Genomic DNA, 18,485 nt, shown 5'->3' on the forward strand with positions numbered 1-18,485 from the left:
CACACACACACACACACACACACACACACACACACACACACACACACAAATCCAGATATTCTAATTAGTTTTTATTTTAATTCTGTTTGTATTTTTTTTTAAGTCAGGTTACGTACTCGTTTATTGTATAAAAATGTTTAATTTTAGTTGTTATTACTGTCAGCATCAGTTTTAGTCTTTTTAATGATTACTGTATGTATGGTATATGTCATAGGCAACATTTAGGAAAATGTTACAATGCAAATACAGAACCTTTTGATAATAGTGACATTCAGAGTCTCGATAAACACGTAAATGAAAGCCTTTTCATAGAATTTTTACAAAAGTAACAAATAATAAAACTTTCTCTCTCTCTATATATATATTTTATTTTAGTTAGTTTTCAACTCCATATATCATTTCCGTTATTTTGCAAACATTTTGGAGTCTAGTGTTTGTTTTTATTTTAGTTAACTAAATGTTTGCTCATATCTAGTTTTAGTTTAGTTTTAGTTAACAACCTTGACATAGACGTATGTGGTATGGTTAGGCACACCTTTCTATTTTGTTTTCTGTTCTGCATGACTGATGTTGGGTTTTTTTTTTTTGTTCTCGGACATTGTGCTGAAAGCAGATTTCCCATAGAAGGTGTGGTATCTTAAAACCAAGAAAACAAAACCAAAACTATGTAGACCAGTCTCTGCAATAGTTTTAAGACCTCCAGATGGGATTTGAAGCACAACTTGTTACTGACACCAATAAAAAAAGTAATAAAAAGAAAAAACAGAACTTTTTTTTGTTTTGTTTGCATTTATTTTTTTTTACTTGACAGATTAAACGATATAGATTTGAATTGTCTAAGAATAGCCTATCTGAAACAAATAATTCCTTACTCAGGCCTTTGTTACATTATTACAACTCCTTTTCTTCTTTTTTAATGTGCACAATAACTCGAGATTATTATAATGAATGTTTAAAAGTATGATTCATTGCTATGAGGAAACAATGTTCTTTGTGAGTGTCTCGTGCACATTAGAGGTAAGACAAAGAACATTTATTGGAACTCTGCCAGTGCTGGCAGTACAAAAGCATTGCTGCAGGGAGTCCTGTTGCTTCACATGAGATGTATATGAGCCAAAGAAGACGTGACAAGGTAATTAAGTTATTTCGGTTAAACTAAAAATTATTTTCAGACTTCTCTGGGATTGTTTTATATTATTATTATGTGCTATTATATTATGTCTATGCTTAAATTTATAAAGCCACGTGTTAGCGCCATTTATAGTTATTACATGTTTTATTTTGAAAAGCCTGAAAGGGATATGGTGCTTTTGTTGTGAGAATTTGTGAGAAATAAAACAAGTGAATGGCGAATCGACACGATGGTTTTACCGTCGTTGTTGCACAAACCGACGCATAAAACAGCCTCTTGTCCATCCAGACTCTTATTTTAGATATAAGAGAAATAGAGAACTCCAAGAAGAAACAAAGATAGCCTTTACACCATGTTTAGATTTCACTGATATTGCACAGTAATGCCTATATTATTAGCTGAGAGTATTTCAGTGCACATCAACATTTAAACTTCAAAACATCTTCTGCTCTATAAGCTACTTAACAAATTGTGTACATATACATGTTGCATACCCACTTTTTTATTTATGTATATTCATTCTGCAGGTTTGATTTTGAGTTATGGCGAGTCAAACCCCATTGTTTTTGCTGCTTTTGGTGATTATAGGTGAGTATTAAATAAAATCAGCCTAATGATTTATTGTTGTTGTATTGATTAGCTTATTGCTGTTTAACAATGTGAGGATTCTCAGATTTGTATTCAAACACGTGCTTATTGTGATAGGTCATGTGAGTCCTCAGACAACAAGTAAGTGAAAGCTTTGATCACCTCTCTATAATTTATTAACATTCTCTTGAAGATCTATCAGAAAACACTAACAGTAATCCAAACTTTTTCCTCTGGTATCAAAATTTTAGCTGCACATAGCTGCTTATTTTAATATAAGAGTTATCTCATCAGGTGGCTTTTTAGAATAATCTGATCTGAGTTCAGTCTGAGGCCACCACCTCCTTGTTGGTTGTTGTTTTTTTAGTTCTATAGTGTTCTGTTTTTGTGTTCTGATGTATTCTTCCTGCTATGACAGGCCAAAATGCTTTCAAAAGGATTTATTCTGGTTCTTCATGCTGTACAACCCTAATTCCAAAATAAAGTAATGGAATTGGAATCTAAACAACGATTTGCAAAGTGTTCCTTCATTTTTTCCTTTTTAGAATCACAGCTTTTATAAGATTTGTTGCTGCCATCAAATTTGAAATGAACCAATATATTTTGTTAATGGTACAGTTCTAAGTTCAAACTGTTTGTGTGTTTAATTTCAAATACATTGAAGTTTCTGAGATTTGCAAATAACTTCAATGTATTTTTAGTTACCTTTTTGACAGTAACTTTTTTGGAATTGGGGTTGTATTTATTGAGACAGTGTATCTGTAGGATACAGTGTTTAAACTGCAGCATAATGGGGCAAATCCCTTTTTTACTCTTTTAAGGTACCCTCTATCCAATATCTGGAACAATAAGCGCTGCTTCAGACGATGGAAGTTCTCCTCTTATTGTCCTACAGCGTGCTTTCCTGTATTTTGGACAGTCGTATAATCAGATTTATGTAAGTAAATTATGTTTTGGAAAAAACATCTTTATTTTATACATCTGCATTTTAAATTCAGTTACAAATCAGTTACAACCACAGAGCTGAATTGTACATGCTTAAAAAAGAAAATGAAATGAAAAAGAAAACGAAAAGAAAATTCGCTGTTATGAAAGTAATAATGTATGTTCAATTTCTACATTACTTTCTGACTACATCCAGTACCAAAATATATAAAAAATAGTTGAATGCTTCTGTGTGGTGGAATGTAGGACCAATAATTACTTACAAGGAAAATGTAGCTGTAAAGCAGTGATGATTTATCGTAGACTGCAAAAAAAGATGGCTGGATGTAGCTTTTGGGTCTGAAAGTGAAGTCAATGCTCGCAATATGTTCCTTCAATTTTTTTTTTTTCCTAATGACCACCAGGGGACAACTCACATAGTTTGACAAAGGCAGCTATTTAGTAAGAGTCCCACATGTTAATGTGTGCATATATACCCATGTGTGCATCAGGTCACTCTTTGAACATCTTTCAGCTTTTGCCACGTGTGGAGACCAAACACTGTTTGGTATTTCTGCCACCTCTGCACACCCACATATCAGGTAGCAAGTTAATGCAGGGTGTCATTCCTTTCCACCAAAAGCTTACTTTATGAATCACAATAGGTTACCAAATTGTTAGCGATTCTTAGTCACTATTAAAGACACTATTAAAGTGCTGTCAGAGTTTGTTGTTGCATACAGTTAATTATACATGACTGCAGTGCAAGATGGTGCGGCTTCCCCCTGTGGGGCGAGGGCACCTGGGCCTGGGATATAGAGTATGGTTGGGGGTTGTGATTGTGTGTACAGTGTCCATTAGTGTTTGTCTTCACATTAGGTGAGTGCTGAGTATTAGTATGTGTGCATAAGGGAGGGAATGCACGTTTGTGTCAGTGTGTGCCTGTACGTCTGTGTCTATATGTCAGGTCGGGACTTAGACTCCACCTCTCTGGGAAGGAGGCCTATCTCCCCTCGCCACACTCCCTGCCGGTAGCTGATGCCTCCAGGCGTCGGTGCGTTGGTGGTTCTAGGTATCTGGGACTGGGTGCCCGGGGCTCAGTCGGGTCCTTCTTAGGGGTTGGGGGCCCTCAGGCCTCTGGGCCTGTGGCTTGATTCACTCTGGCACAGCTGGCTGCCGGCAGAGCCCGCGGGCACGTCACTGCAGCCCCCTCTGGCTTCTGCTCTGTGGCTGCTGGGTGACCCCTTGTCTGGGGTCTCCTCAGCTTTTCCCAGGAGGGTGACATGGATGCCCCTCCAATGGTCCTTCTTGGGCTCTCGCACTCTGGGGCCTGGATCTCCTCCATGCCTGCTTCATGTCTTGGGGGACAGGGCTATAGCTTTTTTCTTTTCCTTCCTCCCTTTCCTATCCCCCAGCCATGTCTGTCCCATCTTTAACATATTTATTATTATTATTATTTATTTATTTTATATAATAAAAGAAATAAATAATAACAACAAAGATGGATCAAATGGACCACTATGGCAAGGCCGTGATGGTCCACTTGTTAAAGTAAATCTGTAGGGTATCTTTGTTGGCCTTCAGATAGAAATTTTGATGGCTAAAGAACCAAATGGGACAGGCAAAAAACAAACAAACTCCCGCCCCCCAAAATTGTTCTTGACTTTGTAAATTAGTACATGGAATGATACATCATGTATAATTTTTGTGAATATAAATTCGATGTTATTGTTGGGAAATGAAAATGATGCTTTTCTAAGGTACTGTAGGTACATAAACATTTGAAATGAATAATTTTAACCTGTTATTAGACACTTGCTAGCAACACAATGACATTAGAATACATCATACATAATGAAAGTTTTGTTGCTATAAATTATATCATTAAGCTAGCTCATGTTTGTTCTGGGCATTGAACTAAAGCATTTTGACAGTAAGCAATCTCTTATACTGGAATGTGGATGAGTCAGAAAATGAGCAATGGTATTTCATCTCCAGCTAACTAAACTAGTATAAATATGAGAAATGGCTAGCACAAAGCTAACATTATCCTTATAGTTGCAAACTAGGTATAGAGTACTTAAATATCAACTTATATTTTGAGATTTAATGTTTTTAATAAGTCAAAAGTATTTTGTTCATCTTTGTGAATCTGATTCATTACGCCGTCAGTGAGTGATTATTGTTTCCTCTATTTATTTATACTACACTACAGGTATAGTATAGGTTTGAATGGTACAATTTGATATCCCTGTGTTGGTGCTGTTCCTATATCATCATAATAATGCTCGTCCAGGGCCAACATCGCAACTGATGATGAGCATGTCTGAAAATTGAGTTTGCATTAGTCAAGAATCTGGCTAATGCTATTAAAAACTATCACTTGCAAATCAAAAAGTAACATAAATTTGGCCAACAGCAAGCTTAACCCTGACAATGTATTTATTAAAATGTTTTTTCCTTACATTACATACACATCCTTACATTTCCTTACAAAGACATAATATTACAACAATGTGACTGGTCAGTTGTAATATTGATCCTGGACCAATATTACTATGATGATGCAGGAACAAGACCAACACAGTGATATCAGATCCACCATTTTAATAACAAGTGATCAACACCTGTGTCTGAAGTGCCTACAGTTGATACCTAATTTATACTGGTTTTGACTTACAAGAATGTTTTTATTTTCTAGGTAAACCACAATGGGCATCTGACCTTTGATGCATCATGGCATAGCTACACCCCGCAACTGTTTCCAATGTATGGATCCAGAGACATCATCGCTCCATTCTGGACAGATTTAGACAACAGAGGAAATGGTCAGATCTACTACGACCAATACACCAGTGGCAGTGTTCTCCAGCAAGCTACACGGGACATTAATCAATACTTTCCAGGACTCAATTTTAATGCAAACTGGGTCTTTGTTGCAACTTGGTATCAGATTGCCTATTTTCCAACGAGTGGAACAGTAAGTCACCTCTTACTAAATTATGCAATCAATATGAAGTATAGGGTTATAATACCTATGAATATATATACTTTAAAAACAAGAAGTTGCTTTTTTTTCAGCAAACAACAGTCCAAGCTGTCCTGATATCGGGTGGCCAGTACTCATTTGTGCTGATGAACTATGGGCAAATAGCCTACACAACATATTCTATACAGGTTGGTACCATTTAAAATATAATATAGTAAAAACATATATTTTTAGTTTTTGTGGCCATCTCTTACTTTAAGTTAAATGCAGGGATATATAAATACAAAATAACCATGCAATTATTTTTAACAGTGTGACATGTCATTTTCAGGCTGGATATGACACAGTCAGTTCTGCTCACCATTTTTCCATCCCTGGATCATTCTCAGGAAATGCAACAGGACAGTTCTCAAATTTCCGTCTCAGCAGCAATGTCCATGTGCCCGGTCGCTGGGCCTTCAGGACGGACCATGGATCAAGAGGCTGTACTTTCAACAGTAAGACCTGAACTAGAGAACGATCATCATAGCCAGCTGATCAAAATTCTACGAGAATTCTATGAGAAGAATGTTATTATATTAAATAACAATCCCCCTCTCTAGCCCTTCATTTTTTGATCTTCACTCTGTGAAAACAATAAACAAAAATAAATCCTAAAATTTAAAAATTAACACTGTTTGCGTAGTAAGAATCTCTTCGAGTTGAAGTAAAAAAATGTAAAGTATTCATTTTTCTATTGTTTCAAAGGTTTACCAGTGCAGCTTGGTGATTCCTTCTGGAGTGACAGGACCTGTGCACAGAGGTGCACATGCACCTCAACAGGCCTGCAGTGCCGCAACCAGCCGTGCTCCTTTTCACAGATCTGCCAGCAAACTTCCTTCCAGTTTTCTTGCCAGACAGTGCAGAGACGCGCTTGCACCATAAGTGGTGATCCCCATTACTACACCTTTGATAACCGACTGTTCCACTTTCAGGGCACTTGCACGTATGTTCTCTCTGAGCAATGTAACAGTGGACTGCCTTACTACAGAGTAGAAGGCAAAAATGAGCACAGAGGCAGTACTCGAGTCTCTTGGACACGACTGGTGAAAGTGCATGTCTACAATGACACAATTGAGCTTGTCAAAGGACGTCGTGGTCAGGCTAAGGTTGGTCATTTTGATTCTGGATAAATTCTACCCTTTATAACCAGATATACTTTTCTCACTTGATATATTTGCTGTTTTTTTTTACAGGTTAACGGGAACTTTGCATCCACTCCATTCTCCCTTAGCAATGGCACCGTGCAAGTTTATCAGTCAGGTTTTTCTGTGGTCGTCAGCACTGACTTTGGTTTATTGGTGTCTTATGACACAAATTTTCATGTCCAGATCAGCTTGCCCTACACTTATCAGAATGAAACATGCGGTCTTTGTGGAAACTTCAACAATCAACCTCAAGATGACTTTCGCACACGCCAGGGCGAGCTAGTGAGCTCTGATGTGGTTTTTGCTAACAGCTGGAGAGCATCTGGGGATGATGAGCCTGGTTGTGAGGCACAGTGTGGAGGTCTGGCCTGTGCTGGCTGCACTGCACAACAGACAGCATTGTACAGCAACACTGACCACTGTGGTATCCTCCGCAGTAGTTCTGGACCTTTTGCTGCTTGCCATCAACAACTTCCTCCACAGTCCTTTGCGGACAGTTGTCTGTATGATCTGTGTGTAGGAGGAGGGTACCAACCTATTCTCTGTCAAGCCTTAAGTGTGTATGCAAGTCAGTGTCAACAAAATAATATTCGGCTGCAAAGCTGGAGGAGAACCGGCTTTTGTGGTATATTAACCAATTTTTAAAAATTAATTCATAATATAATTTTATTAAAATGCCACAGATGCTAAAATCAATTTTTTTCTCTGCTTTCTAGAAATCCCATGCCCAGCCAACAGCCACTTTGAGTCTGAAGGCACAGGATGTCCAGCTACTTGTCTCAATCGCAACTCCACCCACAACTGTCCTCTCCCTCTGCAGGAAAGCTGCATCTGTGATTCAGGCTACATCCTCAGTGGTGGGGTCTGCGTCCCTCATGCTGAGTGTGGCTGCAGCTTTGAGGGCCGTTACTACCGCTCTGGACAAACTGTAATACTAGATGAAAACTGTGGGAGACGTTGTAGCTGCAGTTATGGCTCCATGACTTGCCACTCTCATGGTTGTGGGCCATTTGAATCATGCAGGGTGGAGGATGGAGAAAGAGGATGCAGACCAAATAGCTATGAAACATGCTGGATCAGAGGCCCGGGGTCATATCAGACATTTGATGGACTGACATACCATTATCCTGGGGCGTGTCGATTGACACTTGCCAAAGTTATGGGACTGTCCAGTCACCCAAACTTCACGGTGACAGCAGAAAAAGTGCCAAGAGGCCAGCTAGACTTTTCCAATGTGCTAAAGTTTGAGGCAGAGGGGACACAGGTCTCAATTGAGATGGAAATAAACGGCAAAGTTCAGGTAAATGACAAAAATACAATTAAAAGTCATTTTAATGTGTCATAATGAAAGACACACAAAAAAAAGTTGACACAAGCAGATAAGCTACTAATAATAGGGAATCATTAAGTAGAGATCACTCTGTACTTATGCGGACATTATTCTACATTGTTGTTTTCATTGTAACCAGAATATTACACCAGAAAATCTGAAATAGGAAAGGTTACCTTTAAATACTGTCACTTAGCTTTGAGGTTTTTTTTTCCCTTATAAGAATGAATTCCTTTATAGTGTACCAAAATTATTCATTTTATATTCAATATTCATTTTACTTTTACTTTTTAATTTAGTATGATGTTATTTAACTAACTATCAATTTGTCCTACTGATATACTCCTTCATTTAAACAGACCATCACATCACAGGCTTCCATATGATCATTATAGTATGACATTTTTATAGTACCACAGTATAGTAAATACAACAGATGTTGATTATAGTGGTGTATATTGAAGCAGTTGAAACAGTTAGCACTTTAAAGCATAATAAATTAAAACAGTCAAGATGTAAGATAGACAGAACAGTTCGTTGCAGAGTTTTGGAGCTACATTAAGGAAGACCAGTTAGCTCTAAGAGTCAATCTGGAAATTGTTACAAATAAAAATGATCTAATATAATAGCTCTAAACTGGTTGTTTGGTAAAAAAATTATTATCTACTATATTCTACAATAAGTACCAAGCTTAGGACTTATTGGGAAATGACAGATGGAAACATCATTAACAAAATGGTCTTTACTTGAAAGTGTTATTATAATTATTATGACTGACTATTTTAACGCCTTTTAGGTGGCTGGTCAGGTGATCAGGCTGCCTTTCAGCGCAGGGTCCAATGGAATCCAAATTTTCTACAGCAACCTGCGCAGTGTCATCATTCGCACCTCCTTTGGTGTAACTGTGCAGACAGTCTGGCCTCACTTTGTCCGTGTCACTGCTCCTGGTGTCTACAGCGGTTCACTGGGTGGACTCTGTGGTAACTACAATGGTCGCCCGCATGATGACTTCCGCACACCCAATGGTGTCCTGGTGAACAGTTCTCAGGAATTTGGAGACAGCTGGCGAGATGGCTCTCTGGCTGCTCACTGCGTGGAAAGCAGAGGTCATGATCCTAGGACCGATTTTAATTCTAGTGAGTACTGTGGCATTCTCAGCTCACCAGATGGGCCATTTGTACCCTGTTGGTCTGTGGTTGACCCAAGGCAGCAGGTGGATGTATGTGTGAAGATCATGAGGGGCTCTAACAATCCAGCATCAACTCTGTGTGACGTCCTACAAGATTATGCACTAATGTGTCAACAGAAGGGTGTTGCCTTAGGACAATGGAGAAATGCAACTGGCTGTGGTAAGAATTCACTTGTTTTTGAAGTAATTCTAGCCATGATCTCCAAATGCTTAAAAATGCTTTTTTATGTTAACCTGTTTGTTTTTCTCCAGCACTAACCTGCCCATCAAACAGCCATTATGAACTCTGTGGAACCTCTTGTCCTTCTGCTTGCCCCAGCCTCTCTTTCCCCTTCACCTGTGATACTGTGTGCCAGGAGGGCTGTCAGTGTAACAATGGTTTTATCCTCAATGGCGACCAGTGCGTTCCACCAACATCTTGTGGATGCTATCATCAAGGACGCTATCGCGAAAGTGGTGAGCAGTTTTGGGATGGTGAACAATGTCAGAGCTTGTGTACCTGTAACGGCGCTACAGGGAACGTCCACTGTACTCCCAACTCCTGTGGGCCCCAGGAGTCCTGCCGTGTGGTGGAGGGCGGGTTTGGCTGCCATCCCAACCCTTCTGGCACCTGCTCTGCCTCTGGAGACCCTCACTATTTCACCTTTGATCGTAAGGCCTATGACTTCCAAGGAACATGTCGCTATGTTCTGGTGACCCTATGTAATGCCACTAATGAGCTGAATCAGTTTTCTGTGGAAGCTAAGAATGAGGCATTGAATGGGTTGCCAGTTTCAGTCACAGCAGAAGTTTTCGTGAATGTGTGGGGCTATCATGTGCACATGTCAAGATACAACAGGGGTATGGTAGAGGTGAGCGGAACTGTTTCTGAACAATTACTCATATTTTACATCTTAAAAAGCAAAATTTAAAGCCACAGACAGTTGCAGATGAACCTACCATGAGAGAGACCTCCACTTAACTGCAAAGTATTGTTAGAAAATGGACAACACAAAATTGCTGTAAAGGAACGTTAAAGAGAAAGTAGTCTGGAAACTTCAATTTCTTCACTAAAGAGCCTCACTGAGTTTATTTTTAACAATGAGCTATCACTTACACTTGTAGGGACAGTAATAAAAAATAACCAAATGTGAGAGATCCTTGGTAAATAATTGCCATGTGCTGTTGGTCATTGCGCTGCTATTACATTTGTTTAGTACTGACATATGACTACGGATAAAGGGCATATGAATAAAATTAAATATTTTTGGCTTTCCTAAATTGTTCTTCCAATGTCCCAGGTAAATGGAATAACACAGAATGTACCAATTCTCTTGAATGGAAGTCGAGTATCTATCTTTGCCAGTGGATCTCGAACAATTGTCCGCACTGATTTTGGCTTAAGCGTCATATACGATGGATGGAGTACAGTTTCTATCACTGTGCCTCCAAATTACAGGTATCTGCCATTCATCTTCGCTCAAAATCAGCTGGTGTTGCAATTATTCACACACTCACACCTTTAAAAGTGTTCATAGTTGTGCACTACCACACTTTTATAACATAATTCGAATGTACAAGATTTTATTTGGCTCAGAATGGTTTTTGGGGTGTGCCATAAGATTGATAATCCTCCCTACAGTAAAACCAATGAATCTGTTTTATCTTACTGTTCTCATCAAAAGGGGAAAAACATGTGGACTTTGTGGAAACTTCAATGGAAATTCAAATGATGACTTCTACACCCCATCAGGAATAACAGTCACATCTCCAGATGAGTTTGGGAGAGCCTGGAAGGTCCCAGGAAACTACACCTGCAGTGATGGATGCGGCTCATCATGTCCGAGATGTCCCAATGAACAGCCCGCTAGAGATCAATGTGAGGTGATCCAGGCAGCTGATGGCCCCTTCAGTTTCTGCCACGATAAGGTGGACCGTGCACCATATTTCAACGACTGTGTGTTTGACGTGTGTGTGGCAGGAAATCGAGGTCATGACCTCCTTTGCAGGGCTCTTGAAACATATGTTAGAGCCTGTCAGTCTGCTAATGTTCAAATCTACCCTTGGAGACAAAATACCACCTGCGGTGAGTAAACCTGGCATTGTGTTGCTGATATAGTATCAAGCACAAGAAAATAAAATGCTTCTTTTTTGTTGTTGTTTTTGTAAGTGTGTTGAAATATGGTGTCTAAGTTTCATGACTGTTTTTTTTTAACCACCTGACATCCATCTTTTGCTTTCTTGATTTTTCAGCATTGAACTGTCCAGCCAACAGCCATTATGAGCTGTGTGGTACTGACTGTGGCCACACCTGTGCCAGCAGTAATGATACCACCTGTGAACAGGCTTGCTCTGAGGGATGTTTCTGTGACGAAGGCTACCGCAAGAGTGGAACCAGTTGTGTCCCAGTGGAACGCTGTGGCTGCCAGTATAATGGATTCTACTATAATGTAAGTTCTACAAAGAACCATAGAGCTATATAAAAGAGGGATATAGTTTAAAGGTTTTAATTTCATAAATGATTTGAGCAGATAATTAACAATGACAGCTTGGCAACAGTAAATACATGGTAGGCTTTACTATGAACTGTGGTTATTCTTCCTCTTTTTGTTATATTCTCTCACACAGGCTGGCGAGTCCTTCTGGACAGACGGTTGCTCACAGAGATGTGAATGTCACGCTCCAAATGACCTGCGATGTTCTGCTGAGTCTTGCACTCCTGCACAACAGTGCTCCATCAGAGACGGCCAGCTGGGCTGTTACGATGCCATGTCCACCTGCACAGTGTGGGGGGATCCACACTACATCACCTTTGATGGAGCAGTGGCTCATTTCCAGGGAACTTGCTCCTACATCATCACTGAGAGCACAAACCATGGCACTAACGAAACCCAGTTCCAAGTGATAGCCACCAACAATCACCGTGGAAACAACCGTGTGTCATTTGTGTCTGCAGTGGACATATATCTCTCAAATCATCCAGAAAGTGTGCACATCAGGATCGGACCCAATAAAAGAGTAACGGTAAATACTAAGCTTTCTACGTTTCGCTCATATGAACACCTTCACAGCAGGTACTTTGCATGTCTCTCATAACTCTTGTTCTTCTAGGTAAATGGTGGAGAAGTGTCTCTTCCCACCTCTGCAAGAACTTTAGCTCAGGTGGTAAGGGAAGGCAGCTACATAGTTGTTGATGCACTTGACCTGGCGGTCCAGTTTGATGGCCAGAGTACTTTGTTGGTAAGAATCGCCCAAAACCGTCAAAACAGAGTCACAGGTATGTGTGGAAACTTCAATGGCGACTCTGGGGATGACAAAGTCTCACCCAATGGCACACTGGCACAAAATGACAATGACTTTGGACAGAGCTGGAAGTCAACAAGAAGCCAACCAGGGTGAGCTGTTTGGAACTTCTTTAGGATATTCCAAAAATAGAGTCTTGTTGACCATCATCAACTAATATAACATAATGTCTTGCTTTGAATGAGAAGATTTTATGGACATTTAAGGACAACAGCATATATATTACATCCCAGTAAAAATAATAAATGTACTGTTGTGTTGAGTGTGAATTGGGAGTGTAGATGTACAGGACATTTTACCAAAGTACACAAAATTTCCCAAAGTGTTAAACATATAATGTCTTTTCCAGATGTGGGTCTACTGATCAAAGAAGTGGCGATGGACTGAATGACTGCACCTTTAGAGAAGAATACTCCCAACTCTGCAGTGTCATCACCAACACCACCGGTCCATTCAGAGCCTGTCACCTGCACTCTCACCCTGAGCCATTTTTCTCTTCCTGTGTCTACGACCTCTGCCTCTACACTCCAGCCAATGGCATGCTGTGTTCTGCTGTCTCAGCCTATGAGAAAACCTGCTCTGTTCTAGGGCTAGACATCCCTGACTGGCGCTCTGGTTTACTGTGTGGTAAGTTTGTGCTGGATAATTAAGTGATGTCTTTTTGATGTCTTTTGATAGAGCTTAACAGGTTTTTCTTGAAAGATTGGCTTTCTTTTATTGTACCCCTGTCACTCTTCTTCTGCAGAGGAGTCAGACCCATGTGAACAGCTGGACTGCACCGAGTACGAGTGGTGTGGTAAGAAGGACGGTGTCTATGGCTGCTTCTGTGATGAACACCATGACCGAGGCAACAATGAAAGCTATGGTGAAGGAAGCTCCTACTTAAACCTTGTTTTATTTTTGGGTCATTGGCAATGGTACTGCAGTGCAGTTTGTACAAGAAAAATGGGATTTGTTAGTTATTTGTTTTCTTATTCTTCTTTTTAAACTTGTATTAACAGACTCAGCCATCACTTGTGCCAGTAGTTCAGGCACCATGTCTGTGTCCCGTTGTCAGCTATTTGAGGCTGGCTTTCACTCTGATGCCCTCCATCTCCGAGATGAATCCTGCAATGGGACTCTTGAGTATGGTCGACTGGTGTTCCACTTTGACAATGACAATCATCTGTGTGGGACAGCACTCAGGGTATATTATGGATAGTCACTGGTATTATACATGTCATGTATTGTGAAAAGGAAAAAACATCATATTCAATCATATTCAATTTGTAATGTTTAGTTTTTTTTAATTTTAGAGCAACGGAACACATTTCATGTATGAGAACATCGTCCAGGGTTTTGTGGATCCTCATGGAAGACTTATCAGCCGCCAGAGGAGCATCAATCTGCGTTTCTGCTGCGAATACGCCCTGAATCAGGCCCTGTCTATGGCTGTGGGCATCAATCCTGTAGAAAGGTAACAATACATCTCCTATGCATTATATACAATACTTAGATTCGATTTTTACATATTCCAGTGTTTTATGTAATTAAATGTGCACTTCAGGCATCTTTTGGGAACTTATTTTGAAAGATGATGCTTTAAGATCACAATCCTGACAATGAGACAAAAAATAACATGAAAATGAGAACGTCATTTTTGCCGCACATTAACATTACACTTTTTGATGTTCATGCATGTTAATAATGTTCATCATTTAATAATGAACTCATTTGTAGTATTATTATGTTTTTTGTAGCATCATTAGGAAGAAGATTGCAACCGGTCAAGGACAGTACAGCTTGAGAATGATCCCCTTCCAGGACCCTGGCTTCCGCTTCCCCTTCAGCGGTGACACAAACATACAAATGGAAATAGATCAGAGGTTATATGTGGCGGTGAGAACAGAAGGAGTGGATCAAAGCCAGATCTCCACCATTCTGGACTCCTGCTGGGCCACACCAGTCAACATGCCAAATTACCCCGTCCGCTGGGATCTTATTACTGCAGAGTAAGAGCACGTTTGCAGTGTCACCTTGTATTAAAAACTTGAAAGAATTAGCCCGAGACAGACCTCTCCTCGATTTTCCACCAATTCTTCCTCATAATGAATTCTGCTGCTTTGCTTTATAATCTGGGATATTTAAACATCTACCTGTCTTCCAGGTGTCCCAATAAAGCCGATGGAACAGTAGAGCTGATTCAGAACGGCATCTCTATTGAGGCCCGATTCTCCTTCAGGATGTTCACTTTTACCAACTATTCATCCATTTACATTCACTGCAATGTCCACCTGTGTCTTTTGAGACACAACAATTGCACAGCTGTACGTACCACTGTTTTAAATTCTTATTGGTTTTCATTCTTACCTTATAAATTTAAAAACTGTTAAATCTGCAGAAGCCTATAAACATTTTTTTTCTCTCAGCGCTGTTACCCGGGTTACCACAGGCGAGTTCGGAGGGATGCATCCTTCCATGAGACTTCATCCATCTCACTTGGACCGCTTGTTTCAAGGCCAGGTAGCAGAGGTACATTGAAGCTCTCATGTCTCTTCACCTTGCACTCTTATAGATTACATAAAGTTTACGGATAAAGTAAATGTAAACTTTGGTTCTTCTCTTGCAGACCCAGTGATGCAATTAAACAGTGGCCAAAGCCAAGTGACACCTCTGCTAGCCCTGGTGGCCAGTTTGATCCTAGCCAGCATGCTGGTAACCTTGCTGGTCAAACGGTTTGCTCCCAAAACTCCAGTCTAGAAACCGCCAAAACTCTGGAGATCAAAATTGATCCATACTTTGAAAATCATTCATTATTCAGTTACTTCTAAATGGTATTTTTCATCTGAGTGTTCTCTTTTCTTTTCTTGAGGAGTGTTTCTTTAGTTGTGGTAAGGTGTGCAGTAAGTTTGCTTTAAATCTAAATGGGATAAAATATGTGTGATATTAAAGTTTTAACCTTCTTGTTGCATTCACTGTTTGTTGATAAGATTAACTTGTTCTTGGTTTCTGTGTGAGAGTTTTTATAATTAAATCTACATCATAATTAAAATAATGATGTATAATCAAGGGCAAATCAAGGATTAAATAAAGTATTTAGTGCACATATACTTGTCTCTCAGAAACTCAACCAACACTACTTTGGATTTACAAAATAAAGTGATAGTACAAAGTGAAGTACAATAAACTGGGTACCTACGGTTTGAGCTACAATTTAATATCATTACATGATTACTATTTTTGCTTCGTTTTATCAGTTGAAATAAAAGTTAATGAATGATCGCCTAAATGTATCACAAATCATTCATAACATTGAATAAAAATCTGATTATGAACAATGTCTATTTCTTATCTCCAGTAAGATCATACAGTAAAACGTGTTGTTGAATAAATTCTCACTTAGTCATTCTGTTATTGAAGTAGAAGGCCTAGAAGTTGATCTTTAGCACCCAGCTGCAACCCGCAATACTGTTATGGATTTTTATCCATGTTTATTTTTGGAGTAAAGCTATTTGTACACAATATGCAATCTTTACTGTCACAATTCCACAAATCAGTGACTCATCTGTTAAAACATTTGTGCTTATGATTCTAAACTGAGAGTAGAAATGATCTCCCAAATAACATAGTTTTAATTGTTGCTCATTGATTGTTAAGCGCATCTGTGCTTGTTTGTTGCAATGGTTACCTTTAAGACATAATGACCTATTTAAGAATAATATGAGGCTTGGCTTGATAGCATTTATTAATAGACATTTTTCCTCCTTCCCTGTTCAACAAAAATTGGGCTGTCACCACAAATTCAGGACACAAATTCGTACTATGGTTAATTATTAGAATCAAGAACTCATGAAGGAAAGGAAAATATCGGGAAAATCATCTTGGATTACAGTTACAGGAGTAAAAACATTAGACCCACCTGCGTAAATGATGCTTTGCCCATGAAGAAGTTTTGATTGTGGCATTCATAACACTTTACAAACACTGACAAATTTCCTTTTACTTACTTTGTTCATTTACAACATGGTGATTAAGTTTAACAGTTATCTGTCGCGCCCTCTCATGATATTTCCATTGGTAAAATCACGTGGCTAGCTAGCACATGCACTGGTGTTTGAAAAGTTGAACTTTTCTCAGGATTTCAACACAAGCACTGCAAGTGAAGCAACCAATGTCACGTTCAGTTTATTATATGAGTGCTGGAACTGTAGATGTGTAAATACTGCACTGGGTGTGCTTTGACTGGAAGCCAGGAATGATTGGGTTGGGTGAAAGCCAACTTAATGGTGGAGTAATGAATAGGTTGAGCCTGCACACAGCTTTAAACCTGTTATTACTCTAAGTAGGCTAATGCTGTGCAATAATTGCTGACCTAAATACATAAGAGAAACAATTATTATCCACATCCCATTGTCATCATTGCTGCCAGGACATTTCATGTTATTTCTATCAAAGCTATTGTTTATTCTGATAAATTACAAAGATTATGTGATGATTATGATTACTATGTGATTAATATTAGTTTCATTTCTCAGTAAATGAAAGTGAAAGAATGAAAGGAGGAATGTACCCAAAAGGAGCTGCGCAACCTGCACAAGGCCCACATTTTTGTTTTTTACTTATGGTATCTTGAATACTTGGACGAGTGACAAAACGTTTCTCCCACTGAAGACGCTACATCCAGATGAACAGAATCAGCTTTTGGGCATTTACTTACCTGGATGATTAAGCATGCATCAGGACGTTTCATGGATTGTGTTTTGAAACAGAATCAGGATTTTGTGCTATTTTACCTTAAATTGTTATCCATCTGCTTGAGTGCAGTAACTGAAGCAGATATCTTGTGACTTGTTTCCCATCCTAGAGACCCTGAAGTTCTTTACAACAAAATAAAATAAAAAACAAAACAAATCAAAAGACAAGTAAAAGTTAGTATGCAGCCGCTTACAAAGCTTACAAAGACTTGTTCAACTGAAGGGAAAATCCACCATTCTTTGTATTATAAAATACTTTAAATGTTAAAAGCCTTTAAAATAGCAATTTCAGTTTTCCAGGAGTTAGAGTTTGTAATTTAATGTAATTCAATTCAAATTTATTTATGTAGCAAATCAAAACAACAAGAGTGTTTTGATTTGAGTGTGTTTCCCATCCAACCACCGCTGACAAGCCAAACCGCACACCTCAACAACAAAAACACTTCCTGTATCCGGCCCCCATGAGACTTCACTGGCCACTCAGAAGCCAGGAAATCCTATATTCGGACAAATGCAGGGAAAACAACGAGGTACATTCAACACATACTTATTACTGGTTTGAAAGTGCAGGTGTGAACATTCAAATGTGCAAACATGTAAATATCAAAACATGTAACCACCAAATGGGTACATAACTAACTCTATAACCCTCCTAAACACCTCTTTGTGTATCAAATGACATATAAATTTACTACACTTTACACATGCATTAATTCATAAGGAAAGGATTTTCACTTTTGGAATTTTACACACAGTCTGTCATCTCTGCTGTCACATTTCACAATCAGTGAACATGTCAGTGGTAAAATGTTGATTCATACTGATCATAAACGACGCCTGTGCTCTTTTGTTTGAGGATCCAGTGGCATGTTTAAGACATAACAAGTTTACTAGGAACAAAAAAAGGCTTGGCTTGATAACACTTGGATTTTGATCTAATGTTCAACTTCCACCAATCCTGGGTATTTTCATTCTCCTTCCTGGACAATAAAAAATGTTTTCTGCTCAAGTACATTGTGTTTCTGACCCCTGTCATGTAAACATTAAACCACTGAAAACCCCATTATGAAAACACATTATCCTTCTGAAAGCGTCCGTCAGAAGATTAGTAGACTGTAGTTATACAGGAAT

General features: G+C 39.0%; 1 protein-coding gene across 1 annotated transcript; it reads left to right on the plus strand.

Moving 5' to 3' along the window:
• The first annotated feature begins 1,674 nt into the window (after positions 1-1,674).
• LOC102786927 (alpha-tectorin-like) lies at positions 1,675-15,876 on the plus strand. The gene is made up of 24 exons (XM_087844637.1): positions 1,675-1,720; positions 1,838-1,861; positions 2,542-2,657; positions 5,346-5,624; positions 5,726-5,821; positions 5,965-6,130; positions 6,381-6,781; positions 6,869-7,445; positions 7,537-8,120; positions 8,947-9,499; positions 9,592-10,190; positions 10,620-10,777; positions 11,004-11,404; positions 11,572-11,768; positions 11,947-12,342; positions 12,430-12,713; positions 12,971-13,248; positions 13,367-13,486; positions 13,623-13,807; positions 13,917-14,077; positions 14,361-14,612; positions 14,768-14,927; positions 15,030-15,132; positions 15,230-15,876. The coding sequence occupies exons 1-24, from the start codon at positions 1,675-1,677 to the stop codon at positions 15,358-15,360; spliced, it is 6,267 nt and encodes a 2,088-aa protein (XP_087700763.1). The 3' UTR covers positions 15,361-15,876.
• Positions 15,877-18,485: the final 2,609 nt, after the last annotated feature.

Source organism: Neolamprologus brichardi, chromosome 8 (genome assembly GCF_056152115.1).
Source record: "Neolamprologus brichardi isolate AB-2024 chromosome 8, ASM5615211v1, whole genome shotgun sequence".
Lineage (NCBI taxonomy): Eukaryota > Metazoa > Chordata > Actinopteri > Cichliformes > Cichlidae > Neolamprologus > Neolamprologus brichardi.